Source organism: Pleuronectes platessa, chromosome 3 (genome assembly GCF_947347685.1).
Source record: "Pleuronectes platessa chromosome 3, fPlePla1.1, whole genome shotgun sequence".
NCBI lineage: Eukaryota > Metazoa > Chordata > Actinopteri > Pleuronectiformes > Pleuronectidae > Pleuronectes > Pleuronectes platessa.
Window position 1 is genome coordinate 26210687 of NC_070628.1, and position 19595 is coordinate 26230281.

Consider the following 19595-nt stretch of genomic DNA (forward strand, 5'->3'; position numbering starts at 1 on the left):
TGCTTACTACATATGTATAACCCTAAATTAATTAATTACAATTTGGGGACCTCAGAGAAGTTGGATTTTATTAGTTCCCTTGTCATGTACCATCATGGGAGTTTTGTGAATTGGAATCCTCTGACTTATATAATTATATTCTGCTTTAAAGTTGATTTTAAACATCAAAGGGACAACATAGTCTTTGAAGTAGCATGGGATTGGATCACTGTCTAACCCACTCCTTAAGATTCTGTCACAATGACATTAGGGAAGTCATGTGAATTAAAAGACTAGAGAACAGCTCTTGCCTTTGCTCTCCGTCCAGTTTCAATCAAAATGTCATGCTGTGCCATTTTCTCTGAATGTGGAACAGGCAAGTGTGTTAGGATGACATCTTGGTGGCTAAAAGGGTGTGACTAATGCAAATTATAGGACACTTACACTCTATAGGATATCAAATCTGGGCTATGACTAGAAATTGTTAAAAATCATATTTCATCCTCATTCATCCTATTTAGCCATATATTATTTACTGCCGCTCCTATAACACTGGCAATTCCGTGATATTCCATGGGGTGACCTGAAGATAAAAGTCCCTTAACTCCCTGTAAAAATATAGAGATATTAAATAAATATCTTGCTGTACAACAGGGGATAAATAAACCATAATGAACTGTAAAAGTTGTGTCACTGGCTTCTCCTCAGATAGGTAGGCACACTTAACTCACTGCTGTCACTTGGAAAGGCCACAGGCAACAATAGCTGCCTATGGCTTTTGTTTGCTTTGTGTTTCTGTTGGAACTTTGTGTAGTAACACCCGGACTGTACGCACAATGCTATTGGCGCGGTAGATCACTTACTTCTGACGCTCCAAAGCCTCGGGGAGTTGGCTCCGAATTGCCTGTGTTTGATAAGGTCCTGACTCACAAGTAAATATTTTCCCTCCGTCTAGAAAAGTTTATTAAACACTTTTGCGCGTATAAACATACTGGTTCACTACGAGAAGGGATTCAGCAAAACACATGCTGAAACTTGAACCTTTTTCTACTCGTTTATTTTCACCGCAGTTGGGGTTGTTGCGTTGTATTTCATCGGTTGCCGCGAAGACGAGACGTAATGTTTTTTATGTATCTTCCGGGACCACAGCGGCGGCTCTTCGCTTTGAAGTCCACAGTTAAACCCTCAACCCAGTTGGTTTAGGAACAGCCCGTAGGATTTCTACCGCTTGCCATGACTCCTTGAAACACTACCTGGGCAGGAGAGACGAGAGGAAAACGCTCCTCTCTTTTTGTTATTATTGAAAGAAAAATTGTCCGGGTGGGATTGGACATTACAGGACTGCGAGGAAAAGAGCTCCGCGGTGGTTTTTCTTTTTTTAAAGGCGCAGCGTGTTTTTGTTTGGACTACTTTACTTTTTCACGTTGTCTAATCAGCGAGGCTACTTCGGGTACATGGATGGTAAGTTGTAGGAAAGCTGTTCCACAGGCCCCCTCTCTTGGCGGCTTTGATGTGCTGCTGCTCGGCTTTGAAGTTGAGAAATGCGGGGCTATGTTTCTTGTTTGTGGGCGAGAAATGCGGTGAGATAGATAAGAAGCTTATGTGTGTGTGAGTGTGAGAGAGAGAGGGTGCGAGAGGAAAAGGAGAATGAATGTGTAGCTCGGATATAAAAAAAAAACAATATTTGTCGGCTGGTGCGTCTTCTAGCAGGGGGAAAGTGGGATGTATTCTTCAGCCAGAGCCCCCATCTCCACCTCCTCTTTTTACCTCCTCCAGATTTTGACACCCCCAGTGATCTACATAGGCTCTGAGCCTGCCTACTCTGAGGTCAGTCGCTGAATGGGACAGGGTACATTAAACTACAGCGGTTTGTTCCGCAGCGAGAGAGAACACATGTGGCATGACACAGTGTTGAAGTAGTCCGTCGTCGTAATACTATTCTTCTTTTTTTTGTGGTGGATTACGATTTTTGAGAGTTTGTGGACTGATTTCTTAAAATGGAGTAATAATTCAACTTTTGGAAACTGTTTTTTTTTTTCTACTCTGGTTGGATCTTCTCTGCGATGGTACGTTGCTTTTACGCATGTTTAGTCCGCCTCAATCCATTGGATTTTAGAGTCGCTCATGATGTGCTGTAGAGTTACGCTGCCTGTTGAGACTGTGAATTATTATGCAGTCTGTCACTCTTTCAAGCGCTTGTCATTTTTATCGTAAAAATGTTGCAGCATCTGCTTTGACACTGAGACTCTGGTTAAAGTCACTCAGGTACTGGATGAGGTTTGATGTTTGATTTTTTACTACTAATACTATTTATTCAGTCTGTGTGCGGTGTTGGTAGTTTAGACACGTTGCTTTGCCGGGGCTGTGACTTTAATAATGTGCTATAATCGCCTTCTTGAGCAGATATTAAGGCGATTGATCGTTTACATTTACGCATGAGCGGCTCGCTTTTCCCGCGGGGCTTTTTACCCCTCGTACGTTACAACGTTTTAAGGTCATTGTTGTGCAGATAAGATGCGGTTCCCCATCGTCTGTGCATGTCTGGGACGGCGAGGACAAGTGAAGGCACCGAGTGGAAACGTGTGTGCATGTGTGTGTGCATGCGTGGTGCAGACGGGGGTAGGGTACGGTCGTCCGAAACAGATTGGGAATTAATTGGAGTTGAAGCCTGTGACATGGACTCGTTAGGAAAACACGTGTAAGCCAGAGTTGTGTGAATACGGTTTTGGTAAAGAGTGAGACTGTGAGAGGATGATTCTTGTAAAATCCTCTTCTGATGTGTCAGATCAATGCACGCAGAGAATGCAGGATGCAGTTGATCTCTCATTTAGATTATAAATAGATAAATGAAACGAAAGAAAGCCTTTCATATTTCCTTTCTGTGTGAACCCGGCGAGTGTGTTTGAGAGGGACTGTTTACTTGATGTCTTTCTTTGAAGTTCAGCAGGATCTGGCTTTGATTAGATCAATACTTTGTGTTTCAGAGTGAAGAAGCGCTAAGAAGCTCCCCCGCTGCTTTTAGAGAGTGAGGAGGATTAGGCTGGAGCTCAGTGGAGGCACGACGGCACTCTCACACTGCAACCGGAGCTGGAGCCATGAGCAGGGCGCTTACGGAGCACATCAGCAGTAGCTTCCGAGAAGATGCTCCCCGTCCTCCGGTACCGGGGGAGGAGGGAGAGGCGTCATGCTACAATCCCAGCAGATCTGCCAAAATGAGAGCCCAGAGCAAGGTTAAAGATACCCCCGCCACCGCCGCGCCTCCCGGCTCTACACCGCGGAGGAACGAGGATGGACTCGGGGAGCCAGAGGGCAGCGCGTCCCCGGACTCGCCCCTAGTCCGGTGGACTAAGTCCCTGCATTTTCTCCTGGGAGACCAGGACGGCGCTCACCTATTCAGGACATTTTTGGAGCGGGAGAATTGCGTGGACACTTTGGACTTTTGGTTCGCCTGCAACGGCTTCCGGCAAATGGACTTAAAGGATACCAAAACGAATCGAGTTGCCAAAGTTATTTTCAAGCGGTACATCGAGAACAACAGCATTGTCGCAAAGCAGCTGAAACCCGCCACCAAGACCTTCATAAGGGATAGTATTAAGAAACAACAAATAGACTCTGCCATGTTTGACCAGGCACAGACTGAAATTCAGTCCAACATGGAAGAGAACGCATACCAGATGTTTTTGACCTCTGACATATACCTCGAATACGTGCGCACCGGCTGCGAGAACGCAGCATACATGAACCACAGCGGTCTCGGAAGTCTGAAGCTGATGTGCGGATACCTTCCTCCTCTCATGGAGGAGGAGGAATGGAGTTGTAATGACTTGAAGGCAAAAACGTTAGGGTCCGTGGTTGGACTCTCTACGAAAACCCTGAGGGCTACTGCTACCATCCGGACAGCAGCTGAAGTCCTTGAGAACAGTTGCAGGTAAGAGCAGAACTCACTGAGTGATGCATGTCTGTGTTTTACATCCTAGTGCCAGTTTATTTTTTCTAGCATTGCTTACTTTACTCATGATCACCATCCCTTCATTAGTTAAGCTACAGTGATTATGTGGCAGTTGGAAGTTATTTCACAAATGCCTTAGAAAGAGATAAAGAGCACTTGATCAAAGGGTCTCAGAGGAACATGCCTCTATATTTGTGCCCTCCTGCCTTGCAGTTAGCCAAGGGGTTGGAGGGGTGGAGGGGCGGGGTGGGTACAAAACATCAATGGATCTGAGCCTTCCTTTTAAGTAAATGGTGTCTTGCAGGCAGCCCTCTGCTGGCGTGCTCAAGTTTCCTGTGCTTTGAAACCCTTCCTCCGGTTCAGGCACAAATTCAGACACCAAGTCTCATGACTGTTAGAGATACATGAAACAGTAAGATGCTATTCTAAAGTTATGCCGTATTTTCCGTTCATTCTACTCACTCTGCCATTTTAGTTATTACATACCGTCACAAAATCTCCTTAAGCAGATAAATGCCAATGCATAGTTAAACAAACTTGTGAAGCCTTATATCAAAAAGAGACATCGTTCTATTGCTTAGAAATAAAATTGGTAATGGAATTTCTTTGGGCTTTACCCTAAGAGCTCATCCCACAAATTGTCCAACAGCTAACATCTTCCAGGAAATAAATTTAAGAGTGAATTTTATGCGTAAGCCTGCAACAAAGAGTACTTCAAACTTTTTCATGTAACTTTATAGATAATCTTTGCTAAACCTATCAGGTGACCTAAACATGTAGTTAGATTAGGTATCAAAAGTGGTCTACAGCATGACTTATAATGACAGTTTAAAAACTGATGGATTACTTATAGTAACAACTGAAATTGTCCCTTGAGCGTTTTATCCTTGTGTGAGCAGATCTCCGATAATGTGAGAGCACTGTTGGTCAATTGCTTCAAAGTGATCATGTTGAGTTAGGAGCCAATAAGCGCAGGGTTTGTTGACATCTCCTTGCTTCCTGGTGTGATCCCCAACATTTCTGTCTTTCACCGAAAGACGAGCGGCTGGGAGAGAACCCCTTCTTTCTCCCTTCCGTCACCCACTCTCTCCCCCTTTCCCCCTGACCCTCACCATCTCTTTAGGTCAAGCAATTTCCATCTCAAACATGTGGAACTAATATTACCTCTGCACAGATTCCCTTTTCCCTCTTTTTGAAAAACCTCCAATACTCAAATCCAAAGTGATAGAAAACACAACAACAAAACATCCTCAGCTCAGTTCCGCAGCTTCAACCACCAAAACGACTATGCCATATTGTGTGTGTGTGTGTGTGTGTGTGTGTGTGTGTGTGTGTGTTTTCCTTCCTCTTTCTCTTCTATCCAACACTTTTATCTCTCCTTTTTGTAAAAGAAAATCTGTCTGACAGAGACTAAGCATGCTTTGGTTGGAGACAGGGAGAGACAAGAGGAGGGGAAGAGGGGAATACAGGAAAGGAGGGGGGTGTCTTGAAAGAAAGAAAAGAGATGGAGAAAGGGAGCAAGGGGTGCAGAGAGCCCAGCTGTGCTAAATACCTGACTCTTTGCATGGACCTTCTAAAGGTCAGGTTTGTGCTTGGGGCCTACGGCTTTAGTCATGCTGGGGTTCTCCTCTCAGCACTCCCGGCAGAAGGCATTCTCATAAAGAAAGGGGCCCCCCTTCCCCCTTTCCATCTCTCCCTCCCTCTGTAAAGCTCAAGTTCCCCCTCCCTCTTCTTCCCTCCCTCATCCTTGTCCACCCCCTTCACTACTGGAACAGGAATGCAACACAGCAGGAGAGAGAAGAAAGACAGAGAGAGAGAGAGAGAGAGAGAGAGACTTTAAAAGGGAAAGCAGGGGAGAGTGAGTAAAGGAGGGGGCCATAGACTGGATGATAGAGAGAAGCAGAGATAGAAGTGGCAGAGTGTGAAGAGTGACGTGTGAGATGGAGGAAAAGAGAAAAAGGGGAAATGCCCTTGTTTATTCCCCCCCATTAAAGTGACTCCTAATTACAGAAATCTGCAGAGAATGTAAACAGATCAAACTCCTAGCTTCCACGTTTGCTTTTAAAATCTGATGTGAAAAACAGAAGGAACCATGTCAAAAAAACTTCATTCAACTGTGTCACACCTCACCATTGTCTTCACATTAATATCTACTCAGTGGCATCACAGTAAAGCATGACTTCCTGGTTCTTCCGCAGGTCCCATCGTCGAGGAGACCCTGCCAGCCCCTACTTTGTCAACTCCGGCTACATTTTTGCCCCTGCCACCAGTGCCAATGACAGCGAGATCTCCAGTGATGCTCTCACAGATGATTCTATGTCCATGACAGACAGTAGTGTGTAAGTGTTTTTTCTTTCTTTTTATTGAAAGCGCAAAAACTTGGTTGGTTAGTTTCATTTCAATCATTTTCATAGTATTAAAACATGCCTCGAGTTCAGTCAAAGTCTATGGGTGTGAATAAAAATATTTGGCCTCTTAGTTTAAGAGGCTCTGCTTTTCTTGGGGCCAGGGGACTCCGCTGTTGCAAAATAATAGACTGTAATGTTTTTTAATTATCCTCAAACATTGACTCCAGGTAATTCTATTAAAGTGTAGTTGTTGCTGTGGCCTCAAGGGAGATAACTCTGGGAAAGTCATTATGTCTGAAGTCCTTTTGAAGTATATTCTGATGCGTTACAGGCTGGAGAGGAGGGAGAAAAAATGAGAACGTCTTGATGTGGGTGGGGGCGTTGCCTCATTTCCCTCAAAGTTGAAATGTATCCATCCCACCCTTCTGCCACAACAGACTTGTTTTTTTCATATTATCTAATCGCTTTTTCCCTTTGAAGAGCTAGAGGAGAGGGGGAGGAAAATGGCCATTTGGGCCTCAAGACAAACTCATTGAAAAATGTTGGCACCAAATGAAAGGAGGCTTACTCACATGGTGGGTCGGTTTCCTGCCACTGGCCTCTGCGGCGTGCTGAGATCATGTGTCTGCACGGCTTTCACATGGGTTACTCATTTCTAGACCTTGGGACAAGGCATACGGAACTCCAATGGCCAGTCTAGTGTACCCCAACAAAACTTCTACATCCACCCAGTCCTCCACAGCTCCTCTCCTCCAGCCTCCAGAGCCAATAGCAGGAATAGTGAGGCTCTAAGTGCAAGGGAGTGAGAAAATAAAGTGCATGGAGTATAAAGGGCTTAACTGAATCACTTTCAGCCTATTGTTAGGTGAGGGGAGCTTAGGGGGATAAGAGGGTAGCTGGCTGCTTTGAAAATGACTTGCACAACTGAATAGGAGAACCCCATAAAGTAAGGACCCATGAAAGTGTCCAGAGATATTTTCTCTTTCTCAACCTGGACAAAACATCCAGCCGTGACATGGTTAGCCAGGGTGGGAAATGTTTAGACAGATAAAACATAGTCAGTGAGTGGGAATTTGACGAGCTTTGTTTGTTAACACTGTTTTGCTACTAAGTTTGGAGTTCTCGTTACTGTTCGTGCTCCTCAGGGCTGTTGAGTTTTACTTTTGAAGAGATTCTCTGTTTCTTCCTGCACCTTGAGGGATAATGGCGTGTACTCTCATGGGTACAGTTTGTGAAACATTGATTTTGGTAGTAGGCCCCACTTACAAGAAGCTTACTCTAACTCGAGTTGGGCGATATCAGCAGCGTGGCTCCACTACCCGATTCCTCTTTACAATGTCACTGAAATGTGACTTGCAGAACTTGTTCAGATGAATAAAGGAGAAAAATGGGTTCATTGTTGAACAGCATTATGTGTCAAAGTCATGTTCTTTTAATAGTTATCACCAAGGTCTTTGACACAGATCTCTGCTGTCCTTGTCCCCGGTTTTCGTCTCTCTCTACCAAGAACTGATGTTAATAAAAAACACAGCTTCTTCCTCTCTCATTTGACGGAACAATTTGATTAGTGTGTCCTTTTATGGTGGCTAACAGGCACACTGCAAATTTGAATCTCATTTCTCAGATAAAGAACAAGAAGAGGAGGATTTGGGAGGAGGGGTGAAAGAAAGGGTGGGGGTGATTTTCTTTCTCTTTTTGCTTATATCTTATTTATGGATTTACTTGGACGCTGGGGAATGCTGCTGCACCAACTTCAAACATTACCTTATCTTACAAACCAGCCTTTTGATGTAGCTGAGATCAGAGGCTCACAGCAGAGCGCTTGCCAAACGAAGATGGCAGCGGGTGCATATGTGCATGAGTGTTGAGATTTCAAAGAGGCAGCAGAAAAAGTAGCGTTTGGGCTAGGTCAGACACTTCTGAGCAGCCAAAACGGCCAAGATAATTGGCCTAGCCTAAATGGCAGCTGACTGAAAAAGCTGGCAGACATAGGATGAAAAATGGAGAATAAGATTCTCTGAATAAACGGTTAATTGTCCAGAGAATACCAGTGTTTCTAGCTACATCTCTGTTTTCATATTAATATATCGGCTACAAAGCCAGCAGTGCTAATGCAACATTTGCAAGGCTTCATTAACCTGTTATAGATTCTGACCCAGACCAGCAACTGAGGTTATGTGTGAATTCTTTTGGTTTTAAGCAACCACTGTCAGAGTTGACAAGGCCTGATGTAATCTTATCAGTGAGTCTCTTCTTTTGAAGCCCAAAGGGATGTTTAGCATATCTCTCCCATTGTCCTTGTGTGTTGTTTGTTCCCTTGGCTTCAAGGGCTCCATGGCCTTTTGATTTAGCTCTAATGTGCCTAGTGGGTGGTTACTGGGTGGTGCTTTGTCGATCACTTCAATGATAAAACTGCCTCCTAAGGGCTCTTTTCCACAAAGATTGACTAATGGTGCTAATGTACCAACTGCTGGTGTGGAAGCATTGTGACCTGTGTGATGAGCAGCAGTGACCTACATCAGCAAAAATAACAGCCTCTAGATAGCTGAATATAACAGTTAATAACAAATAAGGACAACAAGTATTTTTACCATCCATTTGCCTCTCGTTTACACCAAATATAAACCTGTGACATCTTTGGTATTTACAGAGATGGAATCCCTCCGTACAAGCTGGGCACCAAGAAGCAGGTCCAGAGAGAGATGCATCGTAGTGTCAAGATCAACGGCCAGGTTACACTACCCCACTTTCCTGTAAGTCCTACTTCTTCAACTTCTACTTTCTGTCTCAGTGTTTCCTTTTTTGTAATCAGTTAAACTAAAACTTTTACGCACTGACAGACAACTGGTTCCTGAATCCTCTAGGAGTTATTTAAAAAAAAAAATGTCAGAGCTTCTGTTGTGACAGAATACTATATTTCATTCCCTTGCTTGTTTTCATATAAAAGTCAGGGTAAATGAAAGGCAAGATTTGCATACCACTTCACTCCTTCAGCTGTTTCAAGCCCCTCGTTTCTCCACATCTCTGTAGCTTCTGTAGGGCCATAAATATAAACTTGTGTAGTCGTCTCTGTATTCCGCATCAGTAGCTATAGTGTGTTTCAAGGCATGATAACTTGTTTTGTGCATCAATGATAGTGGTGGTAATGGTGTAGGTAATGGACATTATGATAAATTCTACTTTAAGATTAATCTTTGAAATATTACAAAAGTACTGTCTACATCCCAGCAAATGATAGGAGGTATATCACAATTCAGTTCCACTTTCCTCTACTCGCACTCTGATATCATGTCCCATTAGTATTTGTTATAGACAGTGTATTTGCTCTGAAGTCAAGACCTGCTGAAGTTGTAGTGAGGAGGTTGAAGGAACTAGGTGACAACAGACTGTCACACATTAGGAGGTTTGTGTGTGTGTGTGTGTGGGGGGGGGGGGGGGGGGGGGGGGGACAAGAGAAGAGATGAAATTATTTTGTCTTCATATCCAAACACAGGTATGTTTATGTGTAAGAGTTGTGTGCATGTTTGTGCGCAAATTTGAAAGAGCTGTCTGTTCCCTCTTTTTTCTCTCTTCTTCTCCTCTTCCTTTTTCTCTCTCAATCTCTCTCTCTCTTTTCCTTTCCCACTTGCACTCCTTTAATGTCTCCCTCCTGATTTGGAGATGGCTCTGTCTCCCATGATGCACCAGCCCCAGGCAGCAGGGGCCCCGTGCAGGGCTGGCGCTCCTTGCCAGCAGCTCTGCTTGCCTTTCTTCTTCTTCCCTTCATCGTGTCTACAAAGAGATGAGAGGAACAACAAAAAAAGAGTCAAAATCAAGAAAGCCAGTGTGCCAAATAACAAAAAAGTGAGAGGAGAGAGAGAGAAACTGGCGCATATAGTTAAAAAAGAAGGAGGATAATGTGACTAGAGCACCTCTGAGCTGCCCTGCATGCAGCCAGGAAATAAATTACTACTTCCCCTCAGATCTTCCTAGTATTTGACTCCTCTATCCTCTCCCTCCCTCTTTTCCCTCCTTCTCTGTCTCGCTCTGTCCCTGCCACCATTGACACTTCACAAACGCACATCTCAATCCCCTTCCTCTTTTTTTCATGCTGTTAATTTTGTCCCCCTCTCCCTTTTTTCTGCTGCTCTCCTCACTCTCTTCTCCGTCGATATCTGGCTTTTATTCTGAGATTTAAAGCTGCGTGTCCCTCCCACCCCTAGTGTGCGTTTGATGTTTGACAAGGGCCCTTTGAAGTGTGCTGACTTCAGAGGCTGCCTTGCTGATGGCTTGGTTGGGCTACAGAGGGTGCAGGCAGGGGGCCTCCCCTCCGAGCGAGACCAACTGCTACCCCGCCATCACTACCCCCTTTTCTCCCTCGCCCCGGCTGCCTGGCACTGCCAAGGGCACTGGGCATGAGAAGATCTGGGAAGTGATGGGCGGTGGAGAAGGTTCAGGTTAGCTCGAGGGCAAGGGCATCTGGATTAGGTCTTTTGGAATGGTAACAGGGTTTTTGGAACAAGATAGGATTAGGGCAAGGGCAGCGGATTAATGCACCATATTGCATCTGTCAGAAACACTAAGCATTCACACTCACACACAAACTAAAGTGTCCTTCCCCTGTGTTGCTTACCCTGCAGAGGACATCACGGCTACCCAAGGAGATGACCCCTGTGGAGCCCTCAGCCTTTGCTGCCCAGCTTATAGCCAGACTGGACAAGCTGAAGCGAGAGCAGGACACCATGAGTTCATTGGAGGAGAGGCTGCAGCAGATCCAGGAGGTACGGATGCACAGAAACCTGATCTAAACAGTGCACTTGCCACCATGTGAACTGGACAATTCTAACTTGTATCCAAATTAGCTTGGTTCTCTATTGCACTTTTAAAACCTTTTTGCCAGCTTTAGCATGTGGAAGAGTAGGGAAAGGACCATGGGATTTGAAAGTCTGTCTTTGTTTAACTTTTCCTCTCTGTCCTACCATTATTTCATCTGGAGGAACTTTCAAACTTATGTTTCTAGACACACTTGAAGTTCCCTCAAATAGTTAGCACTTAGATACTCTCCAGTGGCACGTTTGCTGAGTATGTGTAGTGCCAGTCTCTTGTGAAGCACAGGCACACTCTGCATTATAGATGAAGTGCACCCAAAGCCTGTTAGTGAAGATAACAGTGCAGCAAAAAGGAAACCCAAATCAAGTTATGCCAGCATTTGCTCTCATTGACTTCAGAGTATAATATAAGTTGGTGTAAGTTGGGAAATAAACTCCTCTGCTTGCTTTATATCAACAGTCTCAACTTTTTTCTTTTATTCTTCTTATTTTTTGCCTGTCCAGGAGGAGGAAAGAGAGGACGGCAGTGACCTTACCAGCAACACCTCCCTCCATCACCCTCTGCTCCCATCTAGCACTCAATGCGAAGAAGACCCCCAGGCTATTCTAGACGAGCACCTATCCCGTGTCCTGAAGACACCTGGCTGCCAGTCACCAGGTGTAGTGCGGCACTCACCGCGCTCACGCTCCCCAGATCGGACGGGTGCTATGGTGTCTTCTGGTCAAGGGCCCTTCTTTGAAGCTTATCCTGGGGCTACCAAAGTTCTGATGACAGGCAGGCCGTCCACAAAGCACATCCACCATCACTACATCCACCATCACCACACTGGGCCGAAGACCAAGGAGCAGATAGAGGCAGAGGCGGCTCAGCGTGTGCAGTGCCTCTGCCCTCCTGGGGGAGCAAACTATTCTGACTTCACCCCTGCGTAAGTGTTACCTCCTGGCCGTGATTCCATCAGTTGTTAACCAGCATTATACAGTAGCCGGTAACACTTCATTTCTTCAGTTTTCCGTGTGGCAAAGTTGGTTTTGGTCTTAATGTGCCTGTCTTTCTCCTTTCAGTCGCTGCAGCACTTTGTCCAGACGGCCAGTCAAGGCCACAGATGAGGGCGTGTCCTCACCACTCCTTCCCCTAGATGCCACTGATCGCTGTCAGAATGTTTGGCAGTGGATCCTAGAGAGTGAAAGGCAGGGCAAGCACAAACCACACAGGTTAGCATCTTCCCTAGAATCAGATGATACTGAAGAGCCACTAGTCTTAAGGTCACATCTTATGTTATATATACATTTTTATTATTATATATAATATATCTATTTTTTTTTCTATCAGCACTCAAGGTCTGAAGAAGTCCAGCCCACTTGACTCCAAGCCCCTGCCTGGTCGGACTCACTTCTCTTGGGGAGGAGGCGGCATCGGCAGTGGGACTCACCTCCGCAGCCATCATCCTGGCCACCCATTTATCCAGGACCCAGCCATGCCACCTCTGCCCCCACCCAACACCCTGGCACAGCTAGAGGAGGCCTGCCGCCGACTTGAAGAGGTCTCCAAGCCCGCAAAACAGAGGTAGTCCAACCCAGACATTCTTGCACATTAAACAAAATTGTCAATCATCAATATTTCCCATCTTGAACCAGATTGTAAATGATGCCCATTGGTTATTTCAAATTGATGCAAGTACTGATTAGCCATTGATCTCTAACTTTGACAGGCATTCAACAGCAGCCAGCAGCCTTCAGCGAGAAAGGAACCATCCAGTAGCTTCCTTCCCCTCTGGAGATAGCCCTCTAGCCATCACTGGACTCCAAACAGACGAGTATGTTTGTCTTATTTTATCTCTCCCATTTTGAATCTACAACACAATACTGTTTTTGTTTCTAAAGTCATTATTTCTTGCTAGTTTTCCAGATTTCACTCTTCAACACATCTCCCTCTCTCCAAGCTTTTTGCTTTCACTCTCTTCCTAGCAGACTTTCTCGCTCTTTCCTTCAAAGATAGATGTTGTGAGTCAGCATAGCTATGTCTTTGAACGCTTTTTAATCATTTAAGATTAAACAAGCTTTAATGGGGAATACTAACTACCCACCCATCTCCCAACTTACACACACACCACTGGAACTCAACAAAGATGTGTTGAGTAGCCCCTGGTAACTCAAAGTTATCGGCCCCTTTCATACATATATTGTTAAAAGAGGAAGTTGTTTGATGTGAAGATACAGCCACCTGACTGTGAGGCCTCTTCATTTTTAATTGGATGACCCTCAGTGGGCCATGTGTCTGTTGGCACCTTTAATTAACGGTACAGCATAGATTCTTTGTCTTCTTCACCTACAAATGCAGCTGTTTAAATTTTTTTTTAATCATTTTGTGTCTTCAGGTCTAAGGAACTAGTGGTCACCTACTTCTTCTGTGGTGAGGAGATTCCTTATCGTAGCATGATGAAGACCCACTGCCTCACCCTGGGACACTTCAAGGAGCAGCTTAGCAAAAAAGGCAACTACAGGTAAATATGATTCTCTGACAGCAACACACGGATCCCAGTGCATTGGCACATACTTGGGCTAAACCCACAGTATTCTATTTTCAATTGAAAACGTATAAACCTTGCTATGGAAACACTTGCCATCCACACTGCTGTGTAGTTATATGGTCGCTTAAATAGAGAGGTTTTTTAAACATTGATGTGCCTGTTTAAATTTGAAAACTTAGGGGTCACATTTTACTCTGGACAGTCAGAGATGCCTGGAAAAGATGACGTAGACACTCACAACCGCTTTCTCATTGGGTAATTTCAGTCAAGACGTAGCCTTCACAGATTCGTCAGGCTCCTGTCACATGACAAATAATAATAAAAACAACTGGCATTAGCCTCAACTTCCAGTGTTCCAACACAACAAATTGACAATTTTCTAACGTTGCTGACCCTATTGTCTTTTCTTACAGCCTTTAACCAGTTAAATTCTTCATTTTACAATGATACAACTGTACATGCATTCGAGATTAGCTGTTATTCAAGCAAACTGCAACATTTCTGCAACTCTCAACTCCTGTGAACACTGGCACGTGCATGCCCAGTGCATGTGAGTGGTCATGTGAAATGTTTTTTCAGGCATGTTAGTATGGGCTGGGAGCCAAAATGCTTGTGTGGACAAAGATGTTTTAGTTTCAAATCACCGCTTTCTAACAAAAACGCAGTAGTATGAATGTAGCCTCAGATAGATGTTTATCCACAACTATTTGGATAGGGTTGTTACTTTAGTAAGGTTTGTTATATGCGAATGTATTTGCACTTTTGTATGCTTGTCTCCTGAGTGGGAGTGTGAAATACTGAAGCCCAATAGTTGAAAAGAAACTGGGCTGATCCACTGTAGGACCTAACAGAGAGAGGGGAGTTGGGGGGGATGTTCTCACATCTGGTACTGATTTCCATGGTAAGGCAGCCTCAATAAATATGGCTTTGAAGCCTGGGCCATTTTATTTTGTGCACAAAGACCATTGCGAGGCCTCTGCACTATTGCATCAGACATTAAAATCAAATGCCGCAAGCTCCTTCTTCTGTTAATGATTGGTTGCGGTTAACACAGCAAAAATATCTGAAACTAACCAAAACAATCCTAAAAAACATCAGGACATTTAAGGTAATTTGAAATACAATGGCCGGTCAGTTAGAAGACATTTGAAATCATCACAGAGTAAGTCAAGGCTTGATTTATCAAGCAGTTGTACTAGTAGTGTGCAGTGTTGTGTATTTGTATGCCACTGCATGAACATAAAGCCTGCATGCCCATGACATCAACATTAGGTTACAGCCACATGTGCTTGTTAGGCAAGAGAGAGAAGGTGGCCTTGCAAACGAGTCATTGCACCCCTGCTATCCCATAACTCTTCAGTGAGCGAGAGAAGGAAGGGGGTGGGGGTTGATGAGGCGTCTGGCTTCAATGGCAGCAGAATGTGTGGAGTTGGTTAATTTGGACATGGCAACGATACAGCGGAGAACAGTATGCCGTGGCTCTGCCAGACGAAATTGGTGCCAGATGTTGCGAAGAGAGAAAAATCCTGCCACATAAAACATGTTCCAATGGAAAGACTCCCTCGGTCTCACTCTCTGAAACAAAGTGATGACTTTGAACTATTTGTGTCAAAAATGTAGCAGTGAAAAATGTTGCCATTCAAATTTTGTAGGATATTTAATTGATTTGTTTTCTGCTAATGAAGATGAAAAGGCTTAATCTTGTCCAGCCCTGCTGAGACAACAGAGGACTTGTTTGCTGAAATGGTATATCATCAGACAAAGCCAGGTCTCCTCTGTCACATCACTGCACACTTGGGTAGAAAGTCCTGCAGCTGTGGTAACGCAACCTCCTCCTTCATTTGTGTGTAATTACAATCAACATGGAAAATAAAACAGTATGTGCACATTTTTGTATCCCCCTCCTACACGTGTTTGAATTACTTTAAGCGAGTGATAAAACTAGAACTAGAACTCCCCCCCCCCCCCCGTTTATTTCTTCTTTTTTGTAATCTGAATGCAGGCACACATGGTCAAAATGAGGCATTTTTCCATTACAAAGCTTATCATTAAATCCCCTCCCGCTGATCTTTTGCTGGGTTTAAAGTAAAGAGGAGAAATCATTAGGAGCTCCAGGAGACTTCACAGTCACTGGGACTAAGCTAACCCTTGGAGTTATCTCTGCTTGAGAGAAGAAGAAGAGTGGTCTAGCTAGGTGACCCGTGACCTCCAGGAGACTGTCTAAGTGGTCACCACCCTCCCCTCCCCTTCCCCATCTCAGGGTAAAGCCCTTAGGCGCGGACGGCATCCCAACCGATCACACCCGGTCACCAAGCCGGGGGAAGGCCTCCACTCGATCTGCTTTCTTCTCTTCCTGCCCCTGCTTTTACCCCTTTGTTCTTGGCTGGTGATCAGATAAATGCACTGTGTGCGTGTGGGTGTGCACATGTGTCCGAGCGCATATGTGCGTGTGTGTGTGTTATGAGAGAAACGTGGGGCGTGTGTTTATGTGCAAGCAGCGGAGTGTGGTCTTGCAGTCACAGGCAGACTCTCAGGCACCTGAAATGTCAACCTGTGTGACAGAAAGGTCCTTCATTTGACAGCCAGCCCAATTAGAAGCCAGGGAGACACAGAGAGGAAAGGGGGGTCACCGTTCAAGATTGGACGGGGAAAGGGGGGGGGGGGGGGGGGGGGTCTTAAGACAGCCTCTAATTAACCCATCAACCTTAATAAGACCTTGCAGGACAGATATACATCTGTAGAATGGCCAGCAGTCAAGATGAACAAGTGGATGAGGAGACGAGCACACATGGATGAACACACAAAAATACACAGGCTGTTTCTAGCAGCTTAAATTATCACAGGGAGTGTTTAAACGGCAGGTTCAGCTCTGTTTGTGCAGTGGTCTGATGTAGAGTCAGGCTAAACCTTTGAAGTGAAAAGGGATGGCATTGAAGGCTATGACTAAGTTGTTTTGAGCAGGATCCATTTCTGGCTCTCAGTGTGTTTGTTTGTGTTTGATTTGGACAAGAGGGAGTTGTGCACGAACATGTATATATATGGAAGTAGTTGTGTAGGTGCCTTAAAGCGGTTTAAAACCCGTGAAATATATCAGATGCAGTCTTGCTGCCACTGTCAGGTTTCGTTTGAGTTCAATTCTATGTTTTGTTTGTTTCTTACTTATGTAAACCTTCATGAAACATTTTCTAATCACAGACTTTTTTCTTATTCCTCAGGTACTATTTCAAGAAGGAAAGTGATGAGTTTGAGTGTGGTGCCGTGTTCGAGGAGGTGTGGGAAGACGCCACCGTGTTGCCCATGTATGAAGGCAAGGTCCTGGGCAAGGTGGAAAGGATGGACTAAAAGCCACTTCATCGCCAGCCAACCAACACCCTTCCCTGCCCAACCAAAAGCTAAACTGTCCGTTAAGAAACTAGAGCAAGAGACTCGATGTAATTAACACTCTGGACTTCCTTTGCGTTTTTTCGTTTTTTTTATATATATTTCTTAATATTAAGCTAAACAGAGTTAATATATCCAGCACAAGAGGAGTGATTGAAGGAAGATGAGCCAATGAAGTATACCGAATCCAGAGGAGGTGCCGCACCTCCCTGACTTTCTCAACCAATCAGCCTTAGAAACACAAGGGAATGACATGACAGCCAATTAAAGGCCAATACGAGGATGATGAGAATGATGATGAAGATGATGATTGGAGCCCATGGGGGGGGGGGGGCACCTCTTCCTGAATATAACCACTGAAGATGTAGATGAGTGTCTCACCGGCTTCCGGGCCGAGTGCAACAGACTAGCACGAGCTGAAGACGCAGCTCCACCAACCTGCTCTTAATCTTACGCTCGAAATACGTTACAAAAACGTCTGTACATGTGCATATACATACATGCATATATGTATATATACATGTATTATATATAGATGCTTTTTGTTATGAGATGAAAGTTTTTATTAAGTATTTATTGAAAAAACAACCAACTACTTTTACCTTGTTCTCCCTTCCTAAGTCTTCTTAAACCTTCCTCCCCTCCCTATTTCCAGCCAATGGGCAAGCTGCTTTGAATGTTGGGAGAATACTGTGGTAATATTGTATAAGTTTGTGTTTTTTGTTTGTTATTACTTTACTCAAAGGATGTGACACTAGCCTAGCACCTCCCATAGCCTTGTAGCCCCGTCTGACCCAAACTAACAACCTTAGCAGTGGTCTAGTCTGCGGCGCTCTCCCTCCACTATCCTTATGGGCAATCCCAGTCTAAAATGCTGCTGATAGTTTGTAATGTTACGTTTGTCACACTAGCTTTTCCGATTCCCCCCCCCCCCTTCACTTTCTGTCAGTCCAGCGACAGAGCTCAAATCCTTTTTGTTGTGCCTTTGTTTGTAAACCAGGCATTGCACAGGGTGGGGGGGGGTTGAATATAGTTACAGATACACATAGCAAAGACCTGTCGCACAAGTTGTACCATCTAATAATGGCAGTGTTTACAGCCCGCACACCAAAATAACTTGTGCTAACAAGAACCAGCTTGGGTCAATGAGAATGACTTCCTGCAGAAGTCAGCTAGCGTGTCACAAAATACAAAAAAAGGAAAGAAAAGTGAACATCGAAGAATTCTGGCTCCGATATCCTTTGAATGTTGTTACAATAGCATCGTATATAGTAGAGTTCCTGTATACATTGTAATTATGCATTCTGAAGTATGGAAACTGATACACGTGATACACGCTTAGAGTACATACACAGACACAATACACATCAAACACTATCGCTGGTGTTATATGAGTACAGCACCTGTGCCTACATGGATGCCATACCGTGTGCTACCCTGTTTCAGGGTTTTAATATATATCCCTTGATTCTCAGAAGGGTTTTATGTTGAAAAGATATTTTTATGCTTTTAATAATATCCTGTAATCATGTTTTGTTTTTACACCATGGCCTTTTATTGTTTTGTTTCATTCTATCTAAACTGTAAATTATACATTATATAAAGAGTTTCATTTAAAGATTTACATGGACCTATAATTATTGTAATTATTGAGAGATGTAGCCTTTATTAAAGTTTTATATTTTTCAAATGAAAGCAGTTGTGTGTGAATTGTCTCTTTCTTGACACAGAATAACATCCTCCTCATCCTGTGTCAACATGATATTATTACAAATTATTGAAAATACTGTGCAACAAGCCTCCCAGCATTAGTAAGAGATTACCTTTTGGCAACAAAATGGTGGAAGATCAGTCAGGGAAACCAGGTAAATTATCATTGTTTTAAGAAATAACAGGGTTCTTGTAATTGTGCAAATAAGAAAAAAAGTGAAATTCCCAGATAGGGCACCGTATTTAAACATGTGTTAAACACCAAGCCTCCATTTGTCCTGCTGGCCTACTGTTTTTGATGCATACTTTATATAGGCATGTCCCCTACATAATACGAGAGCCCTTTAGTACATATTATGTCATTTTACATAAATCAAAAATTGTCCTAATATGTATGAAGGAATTATTCTCCAATTCAATGTCATTTCTAGTTTTTCTTCTCGCTCTAATGTATATATCTGTTTGTAATGACACTGAACCAGGCGTCCAGCACCTTACTTTATCGTTCCAAGAATGTGATATTCCCTCAGGCATGGCACTGTTTAATGTGTGAAATGTGACAACTTAATACAAATATTTCTGGGGGGAAATAGCATTCTTTTATCAGTATTGAGTCCTGTAAACGTATATGTCTTTTACACCAAAATTAGCAGATATACACAGGTTTTCTAAATGCAGGTAAACCTGCGGACAAAGGCAATTAACGTCTCTCCCATTACCAGAAGAGGAGGTGCCTTTCGTTTTTTTTATTTTCTTGTGCTTCATGTTCAATGTTACGGATGGACCGACAACTCTCTCAGCTCGCCGTCTGTCAAATTAGTATGTTCGCCCATGTAACACATTTCTATCAGTGCCGAACACGGAGTCAATAAAAACCTGTGTCTAATACAAA

The 19595-nt window shown here is 43.9% G+C and overlaps 1 protein-coding gene across 2 annotated transcripts; it reads left to right on the forward strand.

Moving 5' to 3' along the window:
• Nucleotides 1-993: 993 nt before the first annotated feature.
• On the forward strand, nucleotides 994-18688 carry LOC128437145 (axin-2). Of its 2 annotated transcripts, none has more exons than XM_053419181.1 (11): nucleotides 994-1440; nucleotides 2964-3907; nucleotides 6127-6267; nucleotides 8927-9029; nucleotides 10896-11036; nucleotides 11589-12010; nucleotides 12147-12296; nucleotides 12415-12648; nucleotides 12794-12898; nucleotides 13460-13585; nucleotides 16828-18688. In XM_053419181.1, exons 2-11 carry the CDS (start codon nucleotides 3075-3077, stop codon nucleotides 16952-16954), a joined length of 2382 nt encoding a protein of 793 aa, XP_053275156.1. In that variant the 5' UTR covers nucleotides 994-1440; nucleotides 2964-3074; the 3' UTR covers nucleotides 16955-18688. The 2 variants fall into 2 exon arrangements, with proteins under 2 accessions (XP_053275156.1, XP_053275157.1); XM_053419182.1 differs by lacking the exon at nucleotides 994-1440 and adding an exon at nucleotides 1488-2045.
• Nucleotides 18689-19595: the final 907 nt, after the last annotated feature.

What these genes read in the sequence shown, in the direction of transcription:
- LOC128437145 (XM_053419181.1), top strand. Translation starts at nt 3,075, where the DNA reads ATGAGCAGGGCGCTTACGGAGCACATCAGCAGTAGCTTCCGAGAAGAT. An exon ending in TCCAAGCCCGCAAAACAGAG is followed by an intron (nt 12,649 to 12,793) that starts GTAGTCCAACCC and finishes TAACTTTGACAG; the next exon opens with GCATTCAACAGCAGCCAGCA. An exon ending in ACTGGACTCCAAACAGACGA is followed by an intron (nt 12,899 to 13,459) that starts GTATGTTTGTCT and finishes TTGTGTCTTCAG; the next exon opens with GTCTAAGGAACTAGTGGTCA.